This window comes from Coregonus lavaretus (assembly GCF_964263955.1).
Source record: "Coregonus lavaretus genome assembly, chromosome: 25".
In the NCBI taxonomy this organism is placed as follows: Eukaryota; Metazoa; Chordata; class Actinopteri; order Salmoniformes; family Salmonidae; genus Coregonus; species Coregonus lavaretus.
The window spans coordinates 32,295,885-32,319,044 of record NC_140012.1 but is presented as its reverse complement, the minus strand read 5'-3'; the positions used below and the strand labels follow the sequence as shown (position 1 = coordinate 32,319,044).

The 23,160-nt window shown below is 43.8% G+C and overlaps 1 protein-coding gene across 2 annotated transcripts in view; it reads right to left on the bottom strand.

Annotated features, from left to right (window-relative positions):
• Window positions 1–18,952, bottom strand: part of LOC311100686 (protein kinase C epsilon type-like) — a 132,792-nt gene extending 113,840 nt beyond the window's left edge. For both annotated transcript variants that reach the window (XM_084141637.1, XM_084141638.1), the window contains exon 1: window positions 18,556–18,952. In XM_084141637.1, coding sequence (XP_083997763.1) covers window positions 18,556–18,903 — 348 coding nt within the window. In that variant the 5' untranslated portion in view covers window positions 18,904–18,952. The remainder of the gene's footprint in view (window positions 1–18,555) is intronic.
• Between the last annotated feature and the right edge of the window lie 4,208 nt (window positions 18,953–23,160).

The window sequence follows — 23,160 nt, the reverse complement described above, 5'->3', positions numbered from 1 at the left end:
TCTATATCCATAGTAAAACGAGTCCTATATCGACATAACCTGAAAGGCCGCTCAGCAAGGAAGAAGCCACTGCTCCAAAACCGCCATAAAAAAGCCAGACTACGGTTTGCAACTGCACATGGGGACAAAGATCGTACTTTTTGGAGAAATGTCCTCTGGTCTGATGAAACAAAAATAGAACTGTTTGGCCATAATGACCATCATTATATTTGGAGGAAAAAGGGGGAGCTTGCAAGCTGAAGAACACCATCCCAACCGTGAAGCACAGGGGTGGCAGCATCATGCTGTGGGGGTGCTTTGCTGCAGGAGGGACTGGGGCACTTCACAAAATAGATGGCATCATGAGGAAGGAAAATTATGTGGATATATTGAAGCAACATCTCAAGACATCAGTCAGGAAGTTAAAGCTTGGTCGCAAATGGGTCTTCCAAATGGACAATGACCCCAAGCATCCTTCCAAAGTTGTGACAAAATGGCTTAAGGACAACAAACTCAAGGTATTGGAGTGGCCATCACAAAGCCCTGACCTCAATCCTATAGAACATTTGTGGGCAGAACTGAAAAAGTGTGTGCGAGCAAGGAGGCCTACAAACCTGACTCAGTTACACCATCTCTGTCAGGAGGAATGGGCCAAAATTCACCCAACTTATTGTGGGAAGCTTGTGGAAGGCTACCCAAAACGTTTGACCCAAGTTAAACTGTTTAAATGCAATGCTACCAAATCCTAATTGAGTGTATGTAAACTTCTGACCCACTGGGAATGTGATGAAATAAATAAAAGCTGAAATAAATCATTCTCTCTACTATTATTCTGACATTTCACATTCTTAAAATAAAGTGGTGATCCTAACTGACCTAAGACAGGGAATTATTACTAGGATTATGTGTCAGGAATTGTGAAAAACTGAGTTTAAATGTATTTGGCAAAGGTGTATGTAAACTTCCGACTTCAACTGTACTTGTGGGGACAGTTAAAAATGTTATAAATTGATTTGCATTTTAATGAGGGAAATAAGTATTTGACCCCCTCTCAATCAGAAAGATTTCTGGCTCCCAGGTGTCTTTTATACAGGTAACGAGCTGAGATTAGGAGCACACTCTTAAAGGGAGTGCTCCTAATCTCAGTTTGTTACCTGTATAAAAGACACCTGTCCACAGAAGCAATCAATCAATCAGATTCCAAACTCTCCACCATGGCCAAGACCAAAAAGCTCTCCAAGGATGTCAGGGACAAGATTGTAGACCTACACAAGGCTGGAATGGGCTACAAGACCATCGCCAAGCAGCTTGACAACAGTTGGTGCGATTATTCGCAAATGGAAGAAACACAAAAGACCTGTCAATCTCCCTCAGCCTGGGGCTCCATGCAAGATCTCACCTCGTGGAGTTGCAATGATCATGAGAACGGTGAGGAATCAGCCTAGAACTACACGGGAGGATCTTGTCAATGATCTCTAGGCAGCTGGGACCATAGTCACCAAGAAAACAATTGGTAACACACTACGCCGTGAAGGACTGAAATCCTGCAGCGCCCGCAAGGTCCCCCTGCTCAAGAAAGCACATATACAGGGCCGTCTGAAGTTTGCCAATGAACATCTGAATGATTCAGAGGAGAACTGGGTGAAAGTGTTGTGGTCAGATGAGACCAAAATCGAGCTCTTTGGCATCAACTCAACTCGCCGTGTTTGGAGGAGGAGGAATGCTGCCTATGACCCCAAGAACAACATCCCCACCGTCAAACATGGAGGTGGAAACATTATGCTTTGGGGGTGTTTTTCTGCTAAGGGGACAGGACAACTTCACCGCATCAAAGGGACAATGGACGGGGCCATGTACCGTCAAATCTTGGGTGAGAACCTCCTTCCCTCAGCCAGGGCATTGAAAATGGGTCGTGGATGGGTATTCCAGCATGATAATGACCCAAAACACACGGCCAAGGCAACAAAAGAGTTGCTCAAGAAGAAGCACATTAAGGTCCTGGAGTGGCCTAGCCGGTCTCCAGACCATAATCCCATAGAAAATCTGTGGAGGGAGCTGAAGGTTCGAGTTGCCAAACGTCAGCCTTGAAACCTTAATGACTTGGAGAAGATCTGCAAAGAGGAGTGGGACAAAATCCCTCCTGAGATGTGTGCAAACCTGGTGGCCAACTACAAGAAACGTCTGACCTCTGTGATTGCCAACAAGGGTTTTGCCACCAAGTACTAAGTCATGTTTTGCAGAGGGGTCAAATACTTATTTCCCTCATTAAAATGCAAATCAATTTATAACATTTTTGACATGCGTTTTTCTGGATTTTTTAGTTGTTATCCTGTCTCTCACTGTTCAAATAAATTTACCATTAAAATTATAGACTGATCATGTCTTTGTCAGTGTGCAAACGTACAAAATCAGCAGGGGATCAAATACTTTTTTTCCTCACTGTATATATATATATATATACACATCATTACCCATGTCTCAGTGCCTCCAGTCTTATACTATGCATCTTTATAGAGAATGGAAAGAGCAAAAACCACATGTGACGATAACGTTACAGCCAAACAGAAAAATCTCCTTCAGTACAAAGCAATCTCTTTGTTACTGGCATCAAACACATCCTGTACAAATCCACCAAACCACAAAAACTAGCTAGGGTTGACCAGTTTGGCACATTGGCCTAGAAACAACAATAACAGGTACGGCAGGTAGCTTAGTGGGTAAGAGCGTTGTGCCAGTAACCGTAAGGTCGCTGGTTCTAATCCCCGAGCCGACTAGGTGAAAAATCTGAGCGAGGCACTTAACCCTAGTCGCTCTGGATAAGAGCGTCTGCTAAAATGACAAAAAAATAAAAAAATAAAAGGTACGTAGGTAGAAACACACGTTCTGCGCCGTCCACCAGGTATCAGTATTTCATTTTGTCTTTGCATCTGAGTACACTATATGGTGACCCGCCATACATTCACTTAAACCTACTCCAATTAAGAGAGAGAATGTGTGTGAGATAGAGAGAGGCCAGGAGGGAGTGGGTGAGAGAGAGATCGTTAGAGAGAAGAGATACAGCATGGCATGGGGAGATAGCGGGGGATAGAGAAAGAGATAGAGAGAGAGAGATAGAGAAAGAGAGAGATAGCGAGGGAAAGAGAACGAGAGATAGAGAGGGATAGAGAGAGATAGAGAGATAGATAGAAAGAGAGATTAAATGGGATTATGAGAGTGAGAGTGTGGGCGGTGGTGAGGAGACAGCACAGTAAGGAGGCAGGGGGGACTGATGTGTGTGTGTGTGTGTGTGTGGTGCTGATGTGACCAGGCGATGACTCCTGACACCTGGGTCCTACATACAGACTCCCTATGGCGAAGCTGATCCCTAAGGCCGTCCACCGCTGGTCTCCCAGCGTCTATGAAAGGAAGAACTAGTGTGACCTTACTCAACATGTCCATCTACCGGACAGTCCCAAAACATACGAATAATAATGTCATATATACTGGATAGGTGAAGTGAAATATGTTGCTTTACAGGGTCAGCCATATTAGTACAGCACCCCTGGAGCAAATTAGGGTTAAGTGCCTTGCTCAAGGGCACCTGGACAGAGTTTACACCTTTCGGATACTGGTCCAACGCTCTACCCGCTAGGCTACCTTCCACCCTGCAACAACATCTGCAAATGGCTGGAGCAGTGAGGTTACACCGGGATAACTGATCAGGATGAATTTAACAGCTCTGAGAGAGTAAGGGGGGCTTGGCTGCTAAGCTGCCGTCCCTTCCCAGGGCTAATGTAATGTATTGTGATGTATCATGTCAGTGGAGTGCTTGTTGTCAGTCATTGACAAACAGTAAATTATGTGAAGTAGTGCTTAGCACAGCTATGTGAAAATGTCTGTGTTTATGAAATATGATTTGTACTTTGGGCTTACAATGAATGACTGACATGATTGACCCCAACTCTGGTGGAATAGCCTATGTGTTCATTTTCCTGGTCGTCTGGGCTGTTATTATGCACAAACCCTCTCAACACTCATCTAAACCTCCCATTTAACCTGTTTTAACCTTCCCCACTCACTCGTATGCCTGTTTTTTAGTTCCTCCCCATGGGAGTGCAGTTCTGTGCACCTGTTTTAACAGTCCCCCAAACATAGTGTAAGGTCATTGAATTGGTGAGATGAAGTTACTTCTAAACGCTGATCTCGAGTCAGTTTTTCCCTTTCCTTGAGGTTAGGGCTATGGGTTAGGACTGGGGGAGGGCACAGTCAGAGATGTTAGAGCGGTTTAATGCTCCTGGTAGGCCCACGGTGGAGCTGAGCGCTGACATATTTCAGGGATTAACTCCCTGTTCAAAGCGAGTGCTGCTTCTACTGTCATCACTGCTGCTGCTAAACAACACACAGCAAGGCCTGCACACACAAACCATCACACACAATTACAGCAGACCTTTCTTCTGTAATGGCAATGCAGAGGTGAGAGAGAGAGAGAGAGAGAGAGAGAGAGAGAGAGAGAGAGAGAGAGAGAGAGAGAGAGAGAGAGAGAGAGAGAGAGAGAGAGAGAGAGAGAGAGAGAGAGAGAGAGAGAGAGAGAGAAAGGAAATTGTATAATACAAAATAAGAATTATATAATAAACAACACATTTCCTAAACCCTGACCAATATTCAACAGTACAAGTCCACATTTCCCATTGCATGTGTAATAACAAGTAGTACATGAAGAAGGTTAGGGCACTGCTAGTTAGGGCGCTTTGTGCTTCTCCTACCTATAGGGCATGGGGCTTTTCTAGGGAACACATTGTAGTGCATGACTCAATAGTGTTGCCACACACACACCTTCTACGCGACTGTGTGAGTCGGCACCACACAATTGGATGACAAGTTCAGACGGGTTTGATTGCTTTTGTTTTACGTTGTTGAGCTCTTCTAAAAACCGTTTAGCTCCATAATCGGCCCGTCCAGATCTAAGCAACTTGAATGTTCACTCTGAAGAGAAAAAGAGCAGCTCCCACAGTCAGCCAACCCAGCCATTCTCTTGTGTTGTTGGCGGCAAACCTGCATACTTTGAAATCCAGGTTTTTCAATTTCCACAGTCTCTCAAACTCTTTTTGGTGTGGGATGGAAATAAGTGTCAATATAGCTGTAAGAGTAGTACTGAATGATGGTTTGATGGCTTGTGGAGAGGAAGTATCGTGTTACCAGACCAGACCAACCCAAACACAATGTGGAATCCTAATCCTCCTCTACTATAGACCAGTAAGGATGGAATCCCACCAGAGGTTTAGAGAGAGGTCTCTCTCACTCTGTCACACATGCTCGCACAAAGACATACACACACACACATTCTCTCTCGCTCCGTTTCTGCCTCTCTCTCTCTTTCACACTCTGTCACACACACACACACACACACACACACACACACACACACACTCACTGGAGTTATGTCTGATTCAATCTAGGTCTCGTGGAAGTAGGTGAAGCAAGCTGGCTGCGTTTTGTGCAAGATATGTGTTGCAACAATATTGCCTCTTGGGAAAAAAGGACACTGTTTTGATGAGCTGACTGCTCATGCAATGTGACTATTTGTGAGTTTTCACAACAGAAATATTATATCCTAAAGATTGTGACTGTAGCGTTTACTGCGGCAGCCCGACAAACCCAGTATGTGTTGGCTTTGGGAGAGGCAGAGAGGCAGAGAGAGGCCTACAAAGCCTGGGGCTAACCGAGACAGGAGGGCCAGAGAGGCAACTGCTGTCTGGGGATAAGGCAGACACAGGAGGGCCCAGACAAACAGGCCTGCCCAGGCCCACCCCTTACTGTTTCACCCCACCCCCAGCATACTAAGCCACTAAAGTTTACACAGCCGGACAATCTCACGCTTCACTCTTCCTAGTACCAACCCTGCTTGAGTGACTGCCTTGACTGAAGATGTTTCAAGTTTCAAGTTTTTATTGTCACTTGCACAGGTACAGTGAATTGCCTTTCTTGCTTGCTCTTTCCCATAATGCAGCAATCAATATCAGTAGTACTATAAAAACATTGTTTTAAGTCAAGTAGAACAAAAACACATGAGAAATAAAAATAAGAAGAACACGAGAAAGTAAGTAAATTACTCTATATACAGGGTCAGTTCCAGGGTCACACTACCTATTGTGGACTAAAACAGTATGGAATATATTAGCTCAAATACACTTATCTTGGTCTTAGATAGTCTACAATCAGTCATATTATACAAAATCCCGCTCTAGCCTCCTTAATTACCGGTTCTAACAGAAACTCAAAGAAGTCCATTGTCATAAAAAATAAAAGAACATTAACCATGAAAAATACTGCTATTGTGACGGTAATGTTTGAGTCAGTATGTGTGTTCCTCAGAAAGTGTGTGTGTGCGCGTGAGAGTGAGTGAGAGTGAGTGAGTGAGTGAGGGAGAGAGAGTGCACTGTCTGTGCATGCGTATACCTGCACGTCAACACTTTCCCACAAGTGTACAAGTCCAGACAGATTTTTCAAGGAGTCATCGTTGGCAAAACTTCTAAAAGCCTTGCTGTTTGGCCATTAGTCATGGAACCCACATGAGCACATCTGTCCCCCAGAAGCCACACCCATCACAGAGGGACAGCCAGCCAATGGGGAGCTCCGTAACCCTGATGACTCCACACATTCACCCACAGTACTACAACATCTGACACCCATGTGTCAGACCTCCACCCATGGCATTACACTACATTTCCAATATAAATTAATATGGATTTCTTATCAGTGAGTTCATTCAGATTGGAGAGAGAGAGAGAGAGAGAGAGAGAGAAGAGAGAGAGAGAGAGAGAGAGAGAGAGAGAGAGAGAGAGAGAGAGAGAGAGAGAGAGAGAGAGAGAGAGAGAGAGAGAGAGAGAGAGAGAGAGAGAGAGAGAGAGAGAGAGAGAGAGAGAGAGAGAGAGAGAGAGAGAGAGAGAGAGAGAGAGAGAGAGAGAGAGAGAGAGAGAGAGAGAGAGAGAGAGAGAGAGAGAAGAGAGAGAGAAAATACTCTAATCCTCAGTCACACCCGCACCTGACCAGGTAGTGAACATAAATGGAAAGGTTTTTGTGCATCTCTGTCAAACCTTAGGCTTGTATTTTGGCAGGATTACAGGGGATTCTTTGGGAAGGTTCACCTACTGCTCAGCTCTTGGGACCCGTGTTGTTGACTATGCAATCTCAGATTTGGCCCCCGCCACTATTAGTGCATTTACTGTCAGACCACAGGCACCATTGTCTGACCACTGCCAGATGAATGTCTTTTTTAAAAGACTTCTCCACCCAAATACCACACAAACAGAGCCCTGTACACTGATTAATCTAAATAAATTTAGATGGGCTCCTGACAGCGCAACACACTTCAACACAGCATTACACTGCCCAGAAATTACATAAATGATTTCCTTCCTTTTAAGTACATTCAGCCCAAACCTTCCTGACATAAATTTGTCTGTGAATAAATTAAATGAGATCTATCATAAAGCAGCCACAAAAGCACATTTATGCAAAAGAGAAAACAGTTCTAATTCGAAACCTCAAAAAGAGAAATGGTTTGATGCTGAATAAGGAAAACAGTTAGATCTTTAACAAATAGAAAACCAACCACAGGATAGACATGTTCCGCAACAATATTGTGACATATTAAAAGATACAAACAAAACCTAAGATGGAAGCATTTTAAGAACACTCTGAAAAGGTTTGCAGAATCCATTGATGGAAACCAGTTCTGGGAGAAATAGAATGGTCTAAATGGAAAACAGAGGAATGATCCAGCCATTTAAAATGGCAACATTTGGAAAGATGATTTTGAAAATCTCTATGGAATGATACCATCAGAAGACCTTACTTTAAACCCCCACAAATATGCAAGAAAAACTCAGCTCCCTAGAACACACAATTAAAAACATCCAGAACCCAATTGACTACTAAATTACACACGCTGAACTTTTGAAGAAAATACAAAGCCTTAAACCTGGAAAGGCATGTGGCCCTGACAGCATCAGGAATGAAATACTTAAACACAGTACTCCTGAGCTGTAGGATGCATTTACATTTACATTTTAGTCATTTAGCAGACGCTCCTATCCAGAGCGACTTACAGTTAGTGAGTGCATACATTATTTTTTATTTTTTCATACTGGCCCCCCGTGGGAATCTAACCCACAACCCTGACGTTGCCGCCTCATGGGTCTCCCGGTCACGGCCGGCTACGACAGAGCCTGGATTCGAACCAGGATCTCTAGTGGTGCCACTGCGCCACTCGGAAGGATGCCTCATTAAAACTATTCAACGTGGTTTTGGAGAGTGTCTGCTTCCCTGATTTTTGGAACCAGGGGCTCATAACATACAGTGAGAGAAATAAGTATTTGACCCCTCTGCAAAACATGACTTAGTACTTGGTGGCAAAACCCTTGTTGGCAATCACAGAGGTCAGACGTTTCTTGTAGTTGGCCACCAGGTTTGCACACATCTCAGGAGGGATTTTGTTCCACTTCTCTTTGCAGATCTTCTCCAAGTCATTAAGGTTTCGAGGCTGACGTTTGGCAACTCGGACCTTCAGCTCCCTCCACATATTTTCTATGGGATTAAGGTCTGGAGACTGGTTAGGCCACTCCAGGACCTTAATGTGCTTCTTCTTGAGCCACTCCTTTGTTGCCTTGGCCGTGTGTTTTGGGTCATTGTCATGCTGGAATACCCATCCACGACCCATTTTCAATGCCCTGGCTGAGGGAAGGAGTTTCTCACCCAATATTTGACGGTACATGGCCCCGTCCATCGTCCCTTTGATACGGTGAAGTTGTCCTGTCCCATTAGCAGAAAAACACCCCCAAAGCATAATGTTTCCACCTCCATGTTTGACGGTGGGGATGGTGTTCTTGGGGTCATAGGCAGCATTCCTCCTCCTCCAAACACGGCGAGTTGAGTTGATGCCAAAGAGCTCGATTTTGGTCTCATCTGACCACAACACTTTCACCCAGTTCTCCTCTGAATCATTCAGATGTTCATTGGCAAACTTCAGACGGGCATGTACAGTGGGGAGAACAAGTATTTTATACAGAAAATCACATTGTATGATTTTTAAGTAATTAATTTGCATTTTATTGCATGACATAAGTATTTGATAAATCAGAAAAGCAGAACTTAATATTTGGTACAGAAACCTTTGTTTGCAATTACAGAGATAATACGTTTCCCTTAGGTCTTGACCAGGTTTGCACACACTGCAGCAGGGATTTTGGCCCACTCCTCCATACAGACCATACAGATCCTTCAGGTTTCGTGGCAGTCGCTGGGCAATACGGACTTTCAGCTCCCTCCAAAGATTTTCTATTGGGTTCAGGTCTGGAGACTGGCTAGGCCACTCCAGGACCTTGAGATGCTTCTTACGGAGCCACTCCTTAGTTGCCCTGGCTGGGTGTTTCGGGTCATTGTCATGCTGGAAGACCCAGCCACGACCCATCTTCAATGCTCTTACTGAGGGAAGGAGGTTGTTGGCCAAGATCTCGCGATACATGGCCCCATCCATCCTCCCCTCAATACGGTGCAGTCGTCATGTCCCCTTTGCAGAAAAGCATCCCCAAAGAATGATGTTTCCACCTCCATGCTTCACGGTTGGGATGGTGTTCTTGGGGTTGTACTCATCCTTCTTCTTCCTCCAAACACGGCGAGTGGAGTTTAGACCAAAAAGCTCTATTTTTGTCTCATCAGACCACATGACCTTCTCCCATTCCTCCTCTGGATCATCCAGATGGTCATTGGCAAACTTCAGACGGGCCTGGACATGCGCTGGCTTGAGCAGGGGGAACTTGCGTGCGCTGCAGGATTTTAATCCATGACGGCATAGTGTGTTACTAATGGTTTTCTTTGAGACTGTGGTCCCAGCTCTCTTCAGGTCATTGACCAGGTCCTGCCGTGTAGTTCTGGGCTGATCCCTCACCTTCCTCATGATCATTGAGATCTTGCATGGAGCCCCAGACCGAGGGTGATTGACCGTCATCTTGAACTTCTTCCATTTTCTAATAATTGCGCCAACAGTTGTTGCCTTCTCACCAAGCTGCTTGCCTATTGTCCAGCTCTCTTGTCTTGGCCATTGTGGAGAGGTTGGAGTCTGTTTGATTGAGTGTGTGGACAGGTGTCTTTTATACAGGTAACAAGTTCAAACAGGTGCAGTTAATACAGGTAATGAGTGGAGAACAGGAGAGCTTCTTAAAGAAAAACTAACAGGTCTGTGAGAGCCGGAATTCTTACTGGTTGGTAGGTGATCAAATACTTATGTCATGCAATTAAATGCAAATTAATTACTTAAACATCATACAATGTGATTTTCTGGATTTTTGTTTTAGATTCCGTCTCTCACAGTTGAGGTGTACCTATGATAAAAATTACAGACCTCTACATGCTTTGTGAGTAGGAAAACCTGCAAAATCGGCAGTGTATCAAATACTTGTTCTCCCCACTGTATATGTGCTTTCTTGAGCAGGGGGACCTTGCGGGCACTGCAGGATTTCAGTCCTTCACAGCGTAGTGTGTTACCAATTGTTTTCTTGGTGACTATGGTCCCAGCTGCCTTGAGATCATTGACAAGATCCTCCCGTGTAGTTCTGGGCTGATTCTTCACCGTTCTCATGTTCATTGCAACTCCACGAGGTGAGATCTTGCATGGAGCCCCAGGCCGAGGGAGATTGACAGTTATTTTGTGTTTCTTCCATTTGCAAATAATCGCACCAACTGTTGTCACCTTCTCACCAAGCTGCTTGGCGATGGTCTTGTAGCCCATTCCAGCCTTGTGTAGGTCTACAATCTTGTCCGTGACATCCTTGGAGAGCTCTTTGGTCTTGGCCATGGTGGAGAGTTTGGAATCTGATTGACAGGTAACAAACAGAGATTAGGAGCACTCCCTTTAAGAGTGTGCTCCTAATCTCAGTTCGTTACCTGTATAAAAGACACCTGGGGAGCCAGAAATCTTTCTGATTGAGAGGGGGTCAAATACTTATTTCCCTCATTAAAATGCTAATCAATTTATAACATTTTTGACATGCGTTTTTCTGGATTTTTTGTTGTTCTGTCTCTCACTGTTCAAATAAACCTACCATTAAAATTATAGACTGATCATTTCTTTGTCAGTGGGCAAACGTACAAAATCAGCAGGGGATCAAATACTTTTTTCCCTCAATGTATATAAAAAAGGTGACAAATTAGACCCTAATAACTATTACGGAATATGTGTCACCAGTAACATGGGGAAACTATTCTGCTGTATTCTCAATGACCAAATACAGACCTTCTTCACACAACATGAAGCTCTCAGCAAAAAACTAATTGGCTTTCTACACAAATACAGAACAACAGACCACATACACACATTACACACACTAATAAACCAGCATGTTCATTAGAAAAGCAGAGGAAAAGTATTTGCATGTTTTGTTGATTTTAAGAATGCTTTTGGTTCTATATGGCATGATGGATTATATTACAACACCCACCAAAGTGGCGCTGGGGGTAAAGTATATGTCATCATAAAATCTATTTACTTGAACAACACGTAGTATTAAACTGAACAATAAAAGAACAACGTTTCTTGCACAAGGGCGAGGGGTGAGACAAGGGTGCAGTTTAAGTCCAACCCTATTCAACGTCTACATCAATGAACTAGCAGTGTTGTTGGACCGATCTGCAGCCCTGGACTCACCCTCAAAGATGAGGAGCCCACATTTCTGCTCTACGCAGATGACCTTGTCCTACTGTCACCAACATAGCAAAGTCTACAGGAACAACTTAACATTCTTTGGGAAGGCTGCCTCCCCTCCTTGTTCGGGCAGGTTTCGGCGTTCGTCGTCACCGGCTTACTAGCCACTGCCGCTCCATATATCATCATTCCATTTGTCTTGTCTTGTCAATTACACACACCTGGTTCATATCCCCTCATTAATCCGTGTATAAGTGTTCCCTCTGGCCCCTTGTCCTTGTGGGTGATTGTTTTATGTGAAGATGAGTGTAGCTCGGTTGACTTTGTATTGCCGGGGTTATTTCTCCCAGTGTGCTTGTATTGTGTTCCAGTGCGCCTGTATTTCGCCCTGTGCTGTTGACGCTATCCAGCGTAACTGTGTACTACGGAATAAACTCTGTATTCGGTGATTTACCCTCCTGCGCCTGACTCCTTCAAATCACACTCTCACAGCCAAGAATCAAAGCAGCAAACACTCCTTCAAATTAGGAAATACAATGGTTGAACATGCCCAGTGGTACAACTACCTGGGACTAAAAAGCAGTGCTTCTGGTGGATTTGGTCCGGCAGTGAATGCACTAAAAGAAAAAGCCTGCAAAGCATTTTACTCCATAAAAATACAATTCTAAAAAATGAATATTAATTTTACTCATTTAGCAGACGCTCTTATCCAGAGCGACTTACAGTTAGTGAGTGCATACATTTTTCATACTGGCCCCCGTGGGAAATGAACCCACAACCCTGGCGTTGCAAGCGCCATGCTCTACCAACTGAGCTACAGGGGACATATTCCTATCCAAATCTGGTGCAAAATATTCCATATTGTAATTATACCAATTGCACTATATGGAAGCGAGGTTTGGGGTCCAACCTGTAATTACGATTATAAGCATTGTGAGAAAAACTCTATAGAAAATCTACATACAGAATTATGCAGAATTACCCTAAATATCCAAAAGAAAGTACCAAATAATCCATGCAGTGCGGAACTCGGAAGATTCCCTTTAATTTAATATAAAAAATAACCCATTAATTTTAGCACTATTTGAAATTAAGCCCCAAAATATCCTTACAATTCAAAGCAGTGAAAACCCAAGAGCTGAACCCTGAAAAGAGTCCCCTTTGTCAGCTGTTAAAAACACTAAACAACCTTAGTATCTAAACACACAGGGAAATCAATCAAATTGTTACAGAAATTAAAACCTCCTATTTGACAAAATGAAACAAAAACACAGAAAAACTAAATTTGGCCCTCAAAAGAGAATACAACTTACAAAATATCTCTACTCTGTCAGAGATACAAAACAGAGACAGATCCTAACCAAATACAGGCTCAGTGACCACCAACTGGCTATAGAAAAAGAGAGACACAAAACGACATGGCTACCCAAAGAGGAGTGTCTATGTGGTCACTGCACGACAGGGGAGGTAGAGACAGAGATGCACTTTCTTCCTCTACTGTGAGAAATACTTCCAAATAAGACAATAAGCTACAGGACTGTTTTGCTAGCACAGACTGGAATATGTTCCTGGACTCATCCGATGGCATTGAGGAGTATACCACATCAGTCACCAGCTTCATCAACAAATACATAGATGACGTCGTCCCCACAGTGACCGTATGTACATACCCCAACCAGAAGCCATGGATTACAGACAACATCCGCACTGAGCTAAAGGGTAGAGCTGCCGCTTTCAAGGAGCAGGACTCTAACCCGGACACTTATAAGAAATCCCGCTATGCCCTCCAACGAACCATCAAACACGCAAAGCATCAATTCAGGACTAAGATTGAATCCTACTACCCCGGCTCTGACGCTCGTCGGATGTGGCATGGCTTGCAAACTATTACGGACTACACAGGAAAGCCCAGTCACGAGCTGCCCAGTGACACGAGCCTACCAGACGAGCTAAATGACTTCTATGCGCACTTTGAGGCAAGCAACACTGAAGCATGCATGATAGCACCAGTTGTTCTGGACGACTGTGTGAACACGTTCGCCGTAGCCGATGTGAGTAAGACCTTTAAACAGGTCAACATTCACAAGGCCGCAGGGCCAGACGGATTACCAGGACGTGTACTCCAAGCATGCGCTGACCAACTGACAAGTGTCTTCACTGACATTTTCAACCTGTCCCTGGCCGTGTCTGTAATTCCTACATGTTTCAAGCAGAACACCATAGTCCCTTCCCAAGAACAGCAAGGTAACCTGCCTAAATGACTACCGACCCGTAGCACTCACATCTGTAGCCATGAAGTGCTTTGAAAGGCTGGTCATGGCTCACATTAACACCATCATCCCAGAAACCCTAGACCCACTCCAATTTGCATACCGCTCCAACAGATCCACAGATGATGCAATCTCTATTGCACTCCACACTGCCCTTTCCCACCTGGACAAAAGGAACACCTACGTGAGAATGCTGTTCAGTGACTACAGCTCAGCGTTCAACACCATTGTGCCCTCAAAGCTCATCACTAAGCTAAGGACCCTGGGACTAAACACCTCCCTCTGCAACTGGATACTGGACTTCCTGAAGGGCCGCCCCCAGGTGGTAAGGGTAGGCAACAACACATCTGCCACGCTGATCCTCAACACGGGGGCCCCTCAGGGGTGCGTGCTTAGTCCCCTCCTGTACTCCCTGTTCACCCATGAATGCGTGGCCAAGCACGACTCCAACACCATCATTAAGTTTGCTGACGACGGTGGTAGGCCTGATCACCGATAACGATGAGACAATCTATAGGGAGGAGGTCAGAGGCCTGGCACTGTGGTGCCAGGACAACAACCTCTCCCTCAACGTGATCAAGACAAAGGAGATGATCGTGGACGACAGGAAAAGGAGAGCCGAGCACGCCCCCATTCTTATCGACAGGGCTGTAGTGGAGCAGGTTGAGAGCTTCAAGTTCCTTGGTGTCCACATCCCCAACAAACTATCATGGTCCAAACACACCAAGACAGTCGTGAAGAGGTCACGACAACGCCTATTCCCCCTCAGGAGACTGAAAAGATGGGTCCTCAGATCCTCAAAAAGTTCTACAGCTGCACCATCGAGAGCATCCTGACTGGTTGCATCATTGCCTGGTATGGCAACTTCTCGGTCTCCGACCTCATGGCGCTACAGAGGGTAGAGCGTACGGCCCAGTACATCCCCGGGACCACCCACACGTAAAAATGTATGCACACATGACTGTAAGTCGCTTTGGATAAAAGCGTCTGCTAAATGGCATATTATTATTATTATTATTATTATTATCACTGGGGCCAAGCTTCCTACCATCCAGGACCTCTATACCAGGCAGTGTCAGAAGAAGGCCCTCAAAATTGTCAAAGACTCCAGCCACCCTAGTCATAGACTGTTCTCTGTGCTACCGCACGGCAAGCGGTACCGGAGCGACCAAGTCTAGGTCCAAAAGGCTTCTCAACAGCTTCTACCCCCAAGCCATAAGAATGCTGAACAGCTAATCAAATGGCTACCTGGACTATTTGCATTGACCCCCCTTTTACGCTGCTGCTACTCGCTGTTTATTATCTATGCATGGTCACTTTAACCCTACCTAGATGTACATATTACCTCAATTACCTCGACTAACCTGTACCCCCGCACATTGACTCGGTACGTATACCCCCTCGTTATTGCTATTTAACTGTTGCTCTTTTATTTTTTTACTTTAGTTTATTTAGTAAATATTTTCTTAACTCTTATTTTTCTTAAAACGGCATTGTTGGTTAAGGGCTTGTAAGTAAGCATTTCACGGTAAGGTCTACACCTGTTGTATTCGGCGCATGTGACAAATACAATTTGATTTGATCTCAATCAATTCCCAACTTCTATGCATTTACTAATGACATAAAGCTGGTAATTATTCTGGGTGAGGGAGAAACCACAAATATTACTGATAGATATGTATATTATTGCTATAGCCTGAGGCACATCCCATGACCATTAATTCCCTGAAGTATTTACATTGTATATCATTTTTTATTTTTATAATCTTATTTTAATTTAATTAAATGTATCGACCGAAGATCACACAATATAACATCAGTAGTGCTGTACCTGTATACATGATTATATGTACTATTATTATTACTACTGAAATTAACCATATTTCATTTTCCTCATTGCATTGTACTGTATTTCATGCCAATAAATCAATCTGAATTTGAGAGAGAGAGAGAGAGAGAGAGAGAGAGAGAGAGAGAGAGAGAGAGAGAGAGAGAGAGAGAGAGAGAGAGAGAGAGACAGACAGACAGACAGACAGACAGACAGACAGACAGACAGACAGACAGACAGACAGACAGACAGACAGACAGACAGACAGACAGACAGACAGACAGACAGACAGAGAATGAGAGAGACAGAGAGAGAGAGAATGTCTTTATTCTTTTGGAACTTCTGAATGTAATGTTTACTGTTCATTTTTATTGTTTATTTCACTTTTGTTTACTATCTACTTCACTTGCTTTGGCAATGTTAACATACGTTTCCCAAGCCAATAAAGCCCTTAAATTGAAATTGAATTGAATTGAGAGAGAGAGAGAGTGAGAAAGCGAGAGAGAGAGAGTTCTTTCTGAACTCATGGAGACATGGAGAATGAAAAGGTAGAAGATTAAAGGAGTGGTAAAGGTGAAAGCAAGTGCACGGAGAGCTGCACATACAAAAGGAGCAAAGAGAGATGGAAAGAAAGAACACAGAGAGCAAGGCTGTTTAGGTCAGAGCAGGAAAATAGTCTCCATCTTGAATCCATCCCCAATGCTCAGCACTTACCAACACCACTAAACAGACATTTTGCTCCCAGGGAGGCGATCTCCAAACTACTTAGGAGTGATAATAAGCCAAGGACCGGGACCCTTCAGCCCAGTCCAGCCAGCCGAGCACAGAGCGCCTGTAGCCCTATGAGCCAAGCACAGCCTCCTCAGCCAGACATGCGAGCAGATGACATAGCCTGGTCCATCAACGTCAGCAAAGAACATTCCCAGCCTGACAAGCCAAACACAGACTGAGCCCCTATTGCCCTGAGCCTCCCCGGCCTGTCAAAAAACGGTGTACCTCCTCCTCCACCCCATAATGGACCTGATAGAGTCTAATCAATAATACAAACTCCAGCCTGCCTCAGACAAACTGTCAAGAGTGAACCTGCAAGTCAGCATTTCATTGTACTGTGTACCATCTGTATCCTGTGCATATGACAAATAAACTTGACAACAAAGACATTCCTCTTCAGCCTGTACTGTATGTGGAGGCTGTCTGTCAGTAGAGCACAGAGCACACCTATCCACCTACCACGCCGAGGCCAGGAGAACAGCTTCAGAGTGCTGCCCTGCGCCTTTTGTTGTTGTTTTGTCGTTCTAGTTCTGGGTCAGTGGTTCACCATGAAAGGAAACACTACTCACAAGAGGAGCAAAGCCACCCAGTATTTATGAAAAAAAGGTTCCTCCCTCACAGTGAAAGTGTTATGATATATTTGGGTGGCATCCTGAGGAACATAATTGCCTACAAGACAATGAATAGTCCCAGTATTACTGTGAATATACCCTTTATAATATGTCCATGTTACCCATCTTATCACTGATTATCAGCAATGAGGAGTATATAGCTTATTTGATTATTTTAAGCTTTTGTTCCTGTCAATGTTAGTACAATCAGCATTGTTTTCATTGACCTAATATGAACAGCTCTGAAGATATTCTGTATGTGGTCAACTGGGCACTGAACACATACAGTTAAATGTAATACTGTAATTACATATTTATGCACTATGTTTTAGTGGACTTACGTTTATTTTATGTTGGGCAGTGTATGTGAAGTGTGGTAGTCAAGAAAGATGCTGATATTTGTATGTCCTTGCTGGAACCTGTAGGGATATACTGGTTTCCTCAAAACCTGGCCTATAGGCCTAATTCTCCTCAGGGAACCTCACCCACTCTCCTATAGTGAAAATCTTGAGGAAGGTGTGCCTACGTTGATCACATGATCCGATCTATGTCACATGATCTAAATTAAAGTCTCCTCATAATCCAAGAAACATGTCAGCATGTATTGTGTGTTGGACATAGCATTGATCATCTCATTTGGTGGATGATTGAAGATTTAGAGAAACTGTCTGTCGGCACCACATGTTCATAACCCTTCATTAGGTGTAGACTAAAGTGCTGCATGTCTTCTCAAATGAGTCTGCAGCTGCTTATCTTATAAGAGAGCATATGGCTTTAAGGCAATCTCATGATCCAGTATTTAACTGGAAGGCTGTGAAAGAGAGACTTCTCTATGTGCATTTTTCTTCTCTATTAGCAGTCCATCTCAAGGGCATCATGGTTTCCAAGACATGCAAATGACCAATCAATTGCAAGTTATGTTACAGGCTCAGAAGCAGCTCTGTCAGTGAGACTCATAGCTGCCTGGCCTTGTCATCCCACACTGGATTTTAACGCACTGCTGCTTTTGACATGGAAACGTTGCTTTTCTCAGAATGCAGGTTGCCTACGTCGCAGCTGATAGGAATATTTATGACCTGCTTGTAAGCGCCCTCCTCTCCACCGTTCCTACGCAACAGGGTTATATGCGCATGGATCTGTCTGGGTCCAGATCGTGGGATGATACAGGTTGCCTAGAGCAGTATCAAAGCGCCAGGAAACTAACGGTGGATGCCAGCCAGGGGGTTTTGTGATGATGGTGTTGTTGATGATAAACGAACATTATTTCTAGGCCTAGACTGTTTTGCAAAATAATAATGGAGACTATGTATAATTTATTATAATCGTAAGGGCATCAGGATGCTAAGGGTGAGATGAAAAGAACATGGTAAAAAGGCACTATGCTCAAGGAGCACCAAATAATAACGGTACATAGCCTACCCATTCCTCGTAGTGCTTACTGCCATTCTGCAATATATCTTCAAACTGTATGATGCAGTTGGCCACGAAATCGTCATATCCAATTGGCGCGTCGTGAAACACCGACAGTTCGATTTTCCTTCCGTCATGCACCTCGGTAACGAACTCGTCGTTCCACGCAGGGCTGTTGGTTTTCTGTTTGGTGGAGGTTTGGCCCACACGTGAATCATCCACGTTTAGAGCGATGTAGGTGTCCAGGAGAAAAGTCTGGGTTTTTGGGCCAACCGCATGCCTGAGAGACCAAGCCGTCGGTTTCAAATCCAACGCCTCACAAATCTTGATCTTCAATAACCCATTGAAAACCACCATGGCGGTGATGTAATCCTCCTCAATGGGCTTTGGAACAAGAATGATTGTTTACAATATATTCCTTTAACCCAGCCACTTCAACGGGTCATAAATAATTTAGCCTAGTCTTATGTAGCGTTTATCAAATTAAGAACACGGATTGAATGGTTTTTCCAAGAGGTTGTGACACACACATACCAATCGGATACTTATCAGTCGTTCTGAAACAGTCCAGAGAGAGTAAATGTTCTTGTTTTTGCTGTCTGACAGTCTTGGTTTTCACAATGATAATCCACATTTGGGGTTTAACCAGACAAAGCCTTTCTTTTGAACAGAATAAATACACGTATTGAGAAGCTTATGCGCAGGAAAAATACGACCATGCAGCAGTTGGAATATCAACAGTCTATCCAAACCGCAACCCGACAGAGCAAAATCTATCAAAGATATCTATCCTCGGCAACTCCACTAGGCTCTGGAAACACTCGTATTCCACGGTTGGAAGATAGGGCGACTCCTGCCTCCTTGCCTGCATTTGGGATGTTTCCCAAACAGGCTACTCGACTTGTGAATAGCTCAAGCAATGTATAGTTGCAGGTCGACTGTAGGTTGTGGTTTTCTTGGTTTCTGTTCGCTCCTTATCCTCCCAGGATGTTCTCTCGCCTTTGCTGTTCTGGGTTTCCTGCAGACCTACCTCTTCTCCCCCCTCCGACCGTCTAAACGCTGGTGCAGGAAATGCGCAAAACACGTCAGTTTCTCGGCTTGCGGAGTCTTGTCTATGCCAGATGGGGGAGTGCGACGCAACAGTCAGTGTAGGCGAGCGGACCAGGCTGTTAGGACATAGGCGCACCCCAAGGGCTCAAGTGATAGACACTGGGATATTATGTGCTGGAGTAGGCCTACTCATTCCATAATTTTATTTTCGAAAACATATCGGGGAGGCTCATCGCTGATGGGGTTATAAATGCTGTTATAAGCAGGGACTATTGCATCAAAGACATGGAAAAGGGGTGGATCATCGGGATGGTTCGGTATGTCTGGTATTTGCAACAGATGATTATCTTAACCTACTGGCCATAAAACTGACCGTCGCACCTGAATTACACCCATAGTTATAACAATAACACTATCTATTTTTCAAAACCATATCGTAGCCGATGATTATGATGATCATAGGATTATATGAATGACAATACACACGGTTTTAACATTGGGTAACCCATAGGAAATTCAATTTTGGGGATTTCTTTGCGACCTGATTAATAACCCATACAATGTGAAGAGAGCCCACATTTTCCTAATATCTACATTTTAATTTAACCATAAATAAAGTGTGTTTGATCCAACAGTGCATCCCTATTGTCTGGCCTATAACGTCAAACGTCTAATTTATCAACCTTTACATAAGAAAAGCAGTGTGTGCTATGGTTGATACAGGCCAGGCAAAGTTTGCAACCACATATCACTGAGGTTAGCGTGGAAATTCCCTTCAGTGTTGCACGTCTGTCTGCTAGAAATGCACCACATTTAGGCTACATTTGCAGTGCAAGCTGGTTTTTCACTTTTTAGTGTATGGCTCCATCACGTGGAAGGAATGAGGTGCCTGCACAGTTAGGCCAATGTATGAATAGTGGAACATTTAATTCACTATGACAAGTAGGCTTGGCTACAACAATATTGTAACAGCACACAAACTCACAGAGAACAACAGCTGCCTATACAGTGCATTCGGAAAGTATTCAGACCCCTTCCCTTTTTCCACATTTTGTTACATTACAGCCTTATTCTAAAATTGATTAATTAATGTTTTTCCTCATCAATCTACACACAATACCCCATAATGAGGAAGAGAAAACTGGTTAAGATATTTTTTTAGATAAAAAACAGAAATACCTTATTTACATAAGTATTCAGACCCTTTGCTATGAGCCTCGAAATTGAGCTCAGGTGCATCCTGTTTCCATTGATCATCCTTGAGATGTTTCTACAACTTGATTGGAGTCCACCTGTAGTAAATTCAATTGATTGGACGATTTGGAAAGGCACACACCTGTCTATATAAGGTCCCACAGTTGACAGTGTATGTCAGAGCAAAAACAAAGCCATGAGGTCGAAGGAATTGTCCGTAGAGCTCCGAGACAGGATTGTGTCGAGGCACAGATCTGGGGAAGGGTACCAAAACATTTCTGCAGCATTGAAGGTCCCCAAGAACAGTGGCCTCCATCATTCTTAAATGGAAGAAATTTGGAACCACCAAGACTCTTCCTAGAGCTGGCCGCCCGGCCAAACTGAGCAATCGGGAGAGACGGGCCTTGGTCAGGGAGGTGACAAGAACCCGATGGTCACTCTGACAGTGCTCCAGAGTTCCTCTGTGGAGATGGGAGAACCTTCCAGAAGGACAACCATCTCTGCAGCATTCCACCGATCAGGCCTTTATGGTAGAGTGGCCAGACAGAAGCCACTCCTCAGTAAAAGGCACATGACAGCCCGCTTGGAGTTTGCCATTAGGCACCTAAAGGACTCTCAGACTATGAGAAACAAGATTCTCTGGTCTGATGAAACCAAGATTGAACTCTTTGGCCTGAATGGAAAGCGTCACGTCTGGAGGAAACCTGTCACCATCCCTACGGTGAAGCATGGTGTTGGCAGCATCATGCTGTGGGGATGAACGGAGCAAAGTACAGAGAGATCCTTGATGAAAACCTGATCCAGAGCGCTCAGGACCTCAGACTGGGGCGAAGGTTCACCTTCCAACAGGACAACAACCCTAAGCACACAGCCAAGACAACGCAGGAGTGGCTTCGGGACAAGTCTCTGAATGTCCTTGAGTGGCCCAGTCAGAGCCCGGACTTGAACCCAATCTAACATCTCTGGAGAGACCTGAAAATAGCTGTGCAGCGACGCTCCCCATCCAACCTGACAGAGCTTGAGAGGATCTGCAAAGAAGAATGGGAGAAACTCCCCAAATACAGGTGTGCCAAGCTTGTAGCATCATCCCCAAGAAGACTCGAGGCTGTAATCACTGCCAAAGGTGCTTCAACAAAGTACAGAGTAAAGGGTCTGAATACTTATGTAAATGTGATATTTCAGTTTTTTATTTGTAATACATTTGCTAATATTTCTAAAAACCTGTTTTTGCATATAACAACATAAGTTATTGTGTGATATAGGATAACGTAGGCCTGTATAGGGTAAAGTAGGCTCCTTCTACAACACATGAAAGGTGCTACACAGGATTGTCCATAATATATCTGAAGTAATAGCGAAATCATAGTGTTTCACAGTATTACTTACCCGCCAGTGTTGTGATTGGCTGTGATATTTGCCTATTGATTTCTCCCGCTAGAGCGGCATCTGTTGCCAATTTCAGTTGATGTGAGAAAACAAGCACTGAATAGTGTAGGGAATCATTGTACCATCTAAATCGCTGTGAAATATCTTTTCAATAACAAAAATATCAAAAGTAAAAGGCTAAAGCACAAGTCTCCGCTATGTTACAGCGAAATGGGATGCGGGGTATTTGTTTTGAATGCAGCCTAGTGCTGTTGCAATACACCTAGCTTCCACATAGGGGAGAAATTGTGAGAAATTCTAGGTGTAACACCTTTACCCCTTAGGGGTCATGGTAGAGAAAAAAAATTTTACCCGCTAATTTATTCCCTCAGTTTACCAATTTGTTCCCTCACTTTAGTAATCCCTTCCCTCAATTTAGTAATCGGTTTCCTCAATTTAGTAATCCAATCCCTCAATTTAGTAAACCCTTCCCTCAATTTAGTAATCCGTTCCCTCAATTTAGTAATCCGTTCCCTCAATTGAATCTGTTTACTCAATTTAGTAATCTGTTCACTCAATTTAGTCATCTGTTCCCTCAATTTATAATCCATTCACTCAATTTAGTAATTTGTTCCCTCAAATTAGTAATCTGTTCCCCCAATTTACTAATCTGTTCTCTCAATTTACTAATCCGTTCTCTCCATTGTGGTTTGTAGTTTGAACAGACCCTGGTGGCCTGGATAAGCACTTGTCCTATTACTATAGCTGTCTATCACTAAAGCTGTTTATTACTATCTATATTACAATACCTTAAGCCACCAACTTGCAGTGGGGTCTGCTTCTACAATTTTGTCAGGTTGTCTTTATTTAGGCTCAAAAGAACCACGTCGTCTGGGAACATTCCACTGGCCACTTTATATTTCACAGTTTTTTGTATTTTTGTTTTCTTACCAGTTTATCTTTTTATAGAATTACCGTTATTAACTTGCATATGATGTATACATT